A 9,198-nucleotide genomic window follows, 5' to 3' on the forward strand; every position below is an offset into this window, starting at 1 on the left:
TAAAGGTTTGGGATACAGATGGATATAGCAATATCAAGAAAGGGGAGAAGCGATTTGAGTCAGCGCGGGAACTATTTTCCATTCTGACGATGTCTTCATTCGGGCTGGGCTGGGTTGTGGGAGCATTTGAAGTGCTGGAAGGGAATATAAGGTGCTATTTGGGCTTCAAAAGGGCTGGCTGACCCTGCTGCGGGCCAAATTGTTTTGGAGAAATCTTCATAAATTTAAAAGTGTTGTACTTTAACTTGGCAACTCGTTAAATTCAATATTGTGGTTTAAAAGAAAGGGAACCTAGGAATAAGACCTAAAGAGGATGCAGAAGAGCTAAGGCAGCGGCTCGTACAAATCGCACTGACTTAACTGAAAAGCTCAAGAATAAAACTAAATCCTGATGAGGCGGGGTGTAAATCTATGCTCGGATCTCCTTTATGCCTGGCTTTACCAAGCACCTTCATTTTTAGTTTCACAGGGATGTTTATTCATTGGGTCTCTGCCCTCTGCTCACCACCCTAGCCAGCCGTTTAAGCATCCCCTCTGACTGTGACTCCTACCCTGGCATCTTCTTTGTCTTGATTGTTTAGATTGTAAGCTCACTCGAGCAGGGACTGTCTCCTTCGCGACTCTGTACGTCTGGTAGCACTCTAGAAATACTTCATAGCAACGTAGGCAGCGGAACACTTTTTGTTTGTGGAGGGGGCCCAAAAGCTCCACCCTGGACTTCTCTCTCCTGGCTCCCGGGTCCCCCACCCACCTCCTCCCCAGCCGCTGTCATTTTAAATCTTTGGGCAGCCATCAACAGCAATGTGTGAGCCCGGAAGTCTTCATTCTGCAGCGTCCAGCATTGAATTTCCCTCTGGCAACACTTCCTGGCCCCATGACCCGGAAGTGATTCAGAGGGGGGACCCAGGCTGGCGCGAGCAATAGGCAGGAGGAGTTGCTCGTGCTAGCAAAGATCTATAGAGGTACCCCCACCAACATGGTGCCCAAGGCAGTCTGCCCCCACCCCCTATTACCATGCCACTATCAATTTCAGAAAAAATCTAGGTGCGCTGAAATTAAACAGCTGTCTGGCCTAGAGGAGGGCATTTCTGCCTGGATGATACAGTGCTTCTCTCACTGATAATTTTCTATTTCTTTAGGAACTGACGGGCAAATTGCCCAGAGAATACCCCCTGGACCCTGGCGAGGAACCACCAATCGTGAGGAGGAGAATAGGAACCAGTTTCAAACTGGATGAACAGAAAATAGTGTCTAAGGGAGAGGTGAGAACTAACCGGGCCAAAAACTGTTTCTTGCTTCACATCACAATATCAAGGGCTTGTTTAGAAAACACACAGATACCTTTTTTTTTTTTTTAAATGTAAGTTTAATCGTTTCCAAGTATCTGCTGTCTGTTGGTATACAGAGCAAATGAGTCTGAACCTGGGTGGCTAAAGAAGCCCTGGCATTGGTGGCAGTGTGTTACAGGGAGCGCACAAGACCCCTTTGGCGTGATTTCACATGCACTGACCATGGTGACAGTTCTGTAAATCGGCGCCTCCTTTCTGGCACCCTGATGGAGCGCAGGGAATGGCATCAGGGCCACCCTGACGCCATTACAGAATACTGTTGCAAACCTGCATTAGTGAGCTAAAAAGAAGGCACACCCGCTTATGCCAAGTCGGTGGCAGGCATGACATGGCAAACCTAGATCTGTCAATCAGTGCACGCATCTGGTACTATTCTCCCACTTTTCAATTGATCGCAAGCTTACAGAATAGTGCAAGTAGTGTCTATTCTGCATTCACACGTGTCAGATGCGACAAAATGCAGCTGGACCATATCAGTGGCATGAAGAGGATTAGTACCTCGAGCGACAGTGCCCTGCGTCGCTGCATCACGCAACCCCCAACTCTTCCTCGCCACTTGAGTGCCCCTTCCCTTATTCTTCCCACCTCTTGGGTGCTCCTCCGCATACCTCTTGAAATGTTCGCCTGCATGAGCAGCATCTTGCGCCTGCCGCTTGCGCCCACCTCGACTCCCGTCTGATGTCACATCCTGGTCCGGCGACCAGGAAGTGATGTCAGAAGGGGGCTGAGGCTGCTGCGAATAGCAAATGGAAGATGCTGTTCACACCAGGGAGCGGAGAGGCACCGGCGCCCCTCGCGAATACAGTGCCTGGGGCAGTCCACCCCCCCTCTTACTACACCACTGGACCTTCAATAGAATTACCCCTCCTTGCGTTTAGCCTTGTTTTCTGTCTCCTCCCCTTCATCTGCTCTAGCCTTCTTTTGGCTGATTAGACTGTACAGCTGTTGATTTTGGCTCGTGTCCCAAATGAAGCGAGTGTGAGAGTCTCAGCCCAGTGCTGAGAAAAAGTTTCTCTGCATCACAGAATCCTTTGCCCAGTTGGCCCCAGCATCCGACTATGACTCAGAGCTAGAGTGCTGGGTGAGCTTGAGGCGTATCGAGAGCGATTTGTGCCGATGATAATATTCCCAGACCACCTGCCTGGCTGAGATGCTAAAATGTAGGAGGCGTGGGATCAATATTCAAAACTAACGATGGTCTAGTCGGCACTTAACCGGTTAAAGTGCCAATATTTGGTCATGAACTAGTTAACTGGCCAAATAAAACCACATAAATAGCGATCCTATTTTTGAGGCTAAAGATGAGCGTTTAACCGTTAAAGTGACGGCCGGCCACACATACCCAAACATTCAATGCGAGTGCCTGGACGTGGCCCTGGTGATGGTGAAAAAAATCACTTACCGTTACCAGCTGAGTTCTATCACCAGATCTAGAGTCAGGAAGGAATTTTTTTTTTTTCTGCTGTTGTGGGAGTGGAAGAGTGGCCTAGTGGTTAGAGCAGTGGCCTCAGCACCCTGAGGTTGTGAGTTTGATTCCCACTCCAGCTCCTTGTGACTCTGGGCTGCTTAATATATGTAAACCGCTTTGATTGTAGCCACACAGAAAAAGCAGTGTAGCAAGTCCTTTACCCTTTACAATCAAGCTATTGTGACATCATTGCGGAGGTTGGCTCTTATTGGTGAAATAGGGCATTATGACATCACAATCTCAGCTCTGGTGACCAGAGACTGAAACTCTTCATATACCATGAGGGGAAGTTAACAATATAGGCCACTGGGAGTGAGGGAGTGGCCCAGTGGTTAGAGCAGCTGTCTCAGCACCCTGAGGTTGTGAGTTCCATTCCCCCTTCAGTTTCTTGTGACTCTGGACCAGTCGCTTAACACTTCATTGCCCCAGGTACCAAATGAGGACCTGCCTAATATATGTAAACCGCTTTGATGGTAACCACACAGAAAAAGCAGTGCACCAGTGGGTGGTTGGATTTGATGTAACCCCACCCCCACCCGTCTTTATTCTCTTTAACTATGTAAAGTTTCCCAGTTAAAATATAAATCTCAACTGTATTATATATGGCACAATTGCTACCCTCATTAAGGTCTCTTCTCATACCACACAAACTTCCATGACAAAATCTTTTCTAAAGACTCTGTGTCAGCTCATCGGTCCCTGAGTCTGTCTCGTCCAGATTAAGGTAAGAATAGACCAAGATCTGCTCCATAGCAATTACAGAACCACAGCCAAAAGTGAGAGCCCCCACGTTGTAACATGGCATCACAAACCACAATTGCATTCATGGAGTCCAATTAAAATCAGTTTGCTGTAGGTTCCCTCCCCAGGGGTACAGCGATTGTGGTGGCTGGGTCCGGTCCACAGACTCAGCAGAGAAGAGACAGACGGTTTATTTCAAGAGGACAAAGAAAGCACTTGACTCTCCGTTTTTAAAACAAGAGAACTGCAGTGTGCCCCCTTAGGCATGCCAGGGAATGACTCCCCCCCTCCAAACTCCCCTTGCATTGGTTCAGCCCTTGGAGCCTGGATGCCAAAGCAGCTTTGCCCAGCTGTGCAGGTGGGGCTGTAATTCACAGGAAACCCATTGTCCTGGCTGATGAATTACCATCCTGAATTCTTCTGTTGGAGCAATAAAACATGTTTTACTCAGTGTTTCTGCTTTGCACAAATAACTTTTTTCACCCAGCAGATTTCAGATGATCCGCTCTGTGAAATACCAGGACCACATAAGTAACGTTGTTAAATCTACTTTTTTCAGACTACGCCAAATTCGTTCTGTCTCTAAATTTTTATGTACAAAATCTCTCAACATTCTGATTCATTCTTTAGTCATCTCTAAACTCGATTACTGTAATGCTTTATTCAAAGGTTTATCTCATAAAGAAATTAGACGTCTTCAAATTGTGCAGAATGCCGCTATTAAAATAATTCACAAAGCAAAAAAATTTGACCACGTCACACCCTTACTCAAAGAATCTCATTGGCTTCCTGTAGCACACCGCATTTTATTTAGGATATGCCTACTCACGTTTAAAACTCTCATTTTTCAAACTCCCGCTTTTATCCATAGAGTCTTAATTCCATATACCACTTCTAGAACATTGAGATCACAGGATCAACATCTATTGACCATTCCCTCGTTAAAAATTATTAATACTAGACGGCTCACTATTTTCTCAGTGACAGCTCCTCAGTCCTGGAATGATCTCCCAATACATATAAGAGAAGAAAAGAACCTCAAAAAATTTAAGATTAAGCTCAAAGGTTTCCTTTTTAACGATGCTTTTAGTGAATAATGATTTTTTATTATTTTTTATCCACTTTTTTTACTGTCTTTCTTCCCCCCCCCCCATGTTTTTACCTTTGTATTTTGAATTTAATATAGAATGTAACCATTAATGAACTTTCCCATTGTTTCAATATAATATGTAATAACTTAATTTTTTATTTTAAATGGTGTTTGTTTTTGTAATATTGTTTATTTATACAATATTTTACCTATGTTTATAATTATTTGTATTATTTTGTACATCGCCTTGAATGTAGAGAAGGCGATTAATCAAATTACTTAATAAACTTGGAAACTTGGAAATGTGAATGGAATGAAACAGCTTGGCCGATCCTGATCGGTGCCTGAATCACCAGATCATGTAGAAATCCTAAACCTTAATCAAAGAGAATAATATTAATTTTGGATCTTAGGAACCTTAGGGGTCCCTTGAACAAAGCAAAGATCCCAGTTCAGATCCCACCCCAGCCACTCACGTTTATACTCTTAAGTCCTATGGCCCATGGCAGGGAATTTACAGTATCTGGTTCAACAGTTATGCACAGAATGCTTTTTAAATTCACCACTAGGTGTCGGCAACAGAATTTGAGTGTGAGAGCTTAAAAACTATGAGCGCACAGCTCAGGGTCTTGAACACAAGGCTTGCCGTATATTGCCTCTTCAACAGGAATTTTTCTCAAGGTCCCATGCCATTTGCTCGCAGTCCTTGAGAATTTGCAGCCCAGCAAAGACAAGTGATGGGGAGAGATGCTGAACACAGCAGGAGTTGGGAAGGGAAGGGGAGAAGCTGAACAAAGTAGGGGAAGGAAAGGGGAGTTACTGGATATGTGCACAGTACTGCATATGACTGTTAGCACTATAGAAATGATTACTAGTGTAGAGGGAAAGAGAGGGGGAGGGGTGATGCTGGTCTATGGGAGGGTTGGGAAAGGAGCGATGCTGGGCACCTGAGGCAGAGAGGTAAGGAAAGGAAGTAGTGACACTGGACAGTAAAAGAAGGGGAAAGAAATGGAGATGTGACATGGTGGGGGGGGGGGTAGGAAAGAAAAGGAGAAACGGTGGACTGAGGAAGGAGAGGTGCCAGACATCTGGGTGGAGGTATGGAAGGTAAGGGAGATGCTAGACAGGGGAGGAGTGGTAGGGAAGGGGAGATGCTGGAATGGCTAAAGGTTTGCCTAGGCCCAAGGCTGAGCTGATTCCTGTCCTAGAGTGGGAACATGTGTCTTCAGAGTTGGGAACATAAGAATTGCCATACTGGGACAGCCCAGTATCCTCTTTCCAACAGTGGCCAACCCAGGTCCCAAGTAGCAGACAGAAACCCAAAGAGTAGCAACATTCCAGAGCTGAGATTGTGATGTCATAATGCCTCATTCCACCAATGCTTAAGAGCCAACCTCACCAGTGATGTCACAATGGCTTCATTGTCCTATGTTTGGCTCATTTAAGAACATAAGAGCTGCCATACTGGGACAGACCGAAGGTCCATCAAACCCAGTATCCTGTTTGCAACTGGCTAACCCAGGTCCCAAGTAGTCAGACAGATTATATGTTGTCCAGACGTGATCAAGCCTTGTTCCGTTTTATGTGTCCGGCTGTGTTGTTCTTTCTATATTCTTTCTTCAATTTCTGTTTCTTTATTCTTTCTATTGTTTTTCCCAGTTCTTTCTTTTTTTGCCTGTTTTTAGCTCTCATTTCTTGTTCTTCTTTCCCTTTCATCCTCTTTTTCTTCTTTAACATCAGGTTAAATGAGGCATGACTGGAAAAATATCCCCCTGAATAAATTTGTGAAAAACCATTCTGAGCTCCTCTAGGAGAACGGTACAGAAAACTGAATAAATAGTAGTAAATTAATGATGGGGGAATATATTTTATCATATTTAATAAACAGCTGACATGATGGTCCTGATGTGACAGATATGTCCGTGAACATAAGATCCCCCACCACCCCTGACACCAGACAGAACCAAGGCATAGGATCTTTTCTTTTGTTTACATGAAAGTTGTCGGCCTGTAACAGAGAATTTTTCTCTCTTCTGACAGGAGGTGGAATTAGGCCGTCTGGAACGAGAATTTGCCATTCAGTCTCAGATCACAGAGGCAGCCCGGCGCTTGGCCAGTGACCCCAACGTTAGCAAAAAACTGAAAAAGCAAAGGAAAACCTCCTACCTTAACGCACTGAGGAAACTGCAGGAAATCGAAAATTCAATCAACGAATATCGCATCAAATCTGGGAAAAAGCCGACTCAGCGAACCTCCTTGATCATAGACGGTGGGTGTTCTGCAGTTTATTTAAAATTTGATTTTAACGCTTATCAGCATTTCTAAGCGGTGTGCATTAATAAAATGTGGGATACAATTAAATACATACGACAAACTCATGGAGACCTAAAGAAACTTGCAAAAAGGAACATGAGGGAAGAACTACAATATTTATACCAATAGAGATAATTAAGGATTGAATAAAGGACGGCGAAACATAAATTAGTAAAATAGTTTTTAAAAAGGATTGCTAAAACAGGGATTTTTTTCTTATTTTTATTTTTTTAATTGCCTACTATTCAAAGCCATAAATGGAGACAGCCCAGTCGACAAAATCAATCCACCTCAACCAGACACAGGAGAATCCACGCACCATTCACGCACCCTCCAACCAAAAACGTGAAACGGAAAAAGCAGGACGACAACCTCCTGGCCACTCGAGCAGCAAAGCTGGACCACCAACTCTCCAATCTACTGACTTCTACTGCAGACTACAAAGCCTTCAAAAAAGAAACAAAAACCCTACTATTCAAAAAATACATAAAACCAAACTAACACACCTAGATCCACCTCAAACATCACTTGCAATACGCTCCATTCCTTAGCAAACTGGAAAATATACAGACCACTCCTTATGTCCTGACAATTCATATGTAATCCGCTTTGAACCGCAAGGTAACGACGGACTAGAAATCACTAATGTAATGTAATGTAAATATCAAATGCATCCTTGAAAAGAAAGATTTAAAGGCTGCCTCAAAACCTATCTAGAATGGTCTCTTCCCTGGGATAGAGGGGTAAGGCATTCCAGAGTTGAGGAGTCTAACTCTAAAGATCTCAGTGATCATTTTTAAGGATGGAATTGATAATAGGTGTTGTTCATTTGACCTTAAGAATCTAGAAGGAGTGTATGGAAGAAGTCTATTGAGAAAAACAGGCGTATTTGTTGATTGGATTTTGTATGTAATTCTGTGTCTAATAGGAAGACAGTGAGGCCCTGATTCTGTATAGGACGCCCGGGAGAGGCGCCTGGGCCAATCAGGCCTTAGACTTAGTGGGGATGGGCGGACCCGCTATGCCTTAGGCCTGATTGGTCCAGGCTTCTAGAGCCTGGGCCAATCAGGCCTTAGGCTTGGGTGGGATGGGCCGGGAAGGGGCGGGCCCGCCTCATTTCGACGAGGCAGGCCTGCCAGCTGGATGGGCAAGATCCGTCTGGCCAAAAGAAAAGGTTAGTTTGGTGGGGTGGAGGTTTGGGGGCTGTTAGCGCAGGGGTGGGTGGGTGCGGAGGGGGTACGTCTTCGGGCAGGAGGGATTGGGCACCTTCCTGCCAGCGATCGGTAGTGTCGGGGGGGGGGAGCATCTTCTGGCAGGAGGGTTTGGGCACCCTCTTGCCGGCAATCGGACAGGCGTCTGCGGCCCGCTATACTTATAGCGGCAGAGAGATCCCTTGCCGCAATAAGTATAGCGGCCGCATCTACTCACAATGTAGACCAGCATTTTGTTGGCCTACATTGTAAGCGTCTCTTCCTCTACTAGGGAGACGCGTAGGGCCGCCTAGGTTCGCCTAAGGCTCTTAGGCGAGCTTAGGCGTCTTGCGGACCTCCCTAGGCTCCCGGAGGCGCCTTCAATATAGGCGGCCTGCCTGGGGAGCATTTTTTTTTAAAACGTGCATCCCGATTGGATGCCTACAGCTGCCTAAAATCGGGACGCACTTTGTAGAATCAGGGCCTGAGCGTCTTGTACAAATGCTTCTGGTTAGAACAGACGCCTCTGTGGCCCCAAATCAGAACCAGCCTCACGTGCTCTGTTTCTCTGTCCTTATGTCACTCTCATAAAAGCACACTGGCTCCCCATACCACAGGGGTGTCAAAGTCCCTCCTCGAGGGCCGCAATCCAGTCGGGTTTTCAGGATTTCCCCAAAGAATATGCATGAGCTCTATTTGCATGTACTTCTTTCATTGTATGCTAATAGATCTCATGCATATTCATTGGGGAAATCCTGACTGGATTGCGGCCCTCGAGGAGGGACTTTGACACCCCTGACGTAGAATAACCAATAAAATCATACTCTTAACTTTCAAAGTGATTCATAGCAATCAACCAGATTTCCTAACCAATATTTTCGGTCCAGAATACTCAGATCCCAGCCTCAAAATTCACTCGCCATTCCATCACTTCGTATCTTGAGCACCACACGTACAATGGATTTTGCAATTACTGCCCCGACTCAGGAATCCATTACCCACGAAAGCGCCATGGAAAACTTAAAAGGAAACCCTAAAACATTTCTC

General features: G+C 45.4%; 1 protein-coding gene across 5 annotated transcripts in view; it reads left to right on the forward strand.

The window, feature by feature from the left end:
- Positions 1-9,198, forward strand: part of FRMD4A (FERM domain containing 4A) — a 608,938-nt gene that overhangs the window by 554,790 nt on the left and 44,950 nt on the right. For all 5 annotated transcript variants that reach the window (XM_033958473.1, XM_033958474.1, XM_033958475.1 and 2 more), the window contains exons 16-17: positions 1,140-1,262; positions 6,689-6,917. In XM_033958473.1, coding sequence (XP_033814364.1) covers positions 1,140-1,262; positions 6,689-6,917 — 352 coding nt within the window. The remainder of the gene's footprint in view (positions 1-1,139; positions 1,263-6,688; positions 6,918-9,198) is intronic.

The sequence above is a fragment of the Geotrypetes seraphini genome, chromosome 9, assembly GCF_902459505.1.
Source record: "Geotrypetes seraphini chromosome 9, aGeoSer1.1, whole genome shotgun sequence".
Classification (NCBI taxonomy): Eukaryota; Metazoa; Chordata; class Amphibia; order Gymnophiona; family Dermophiidae; genus Geotrypetes; species Geotrypetes seraphini.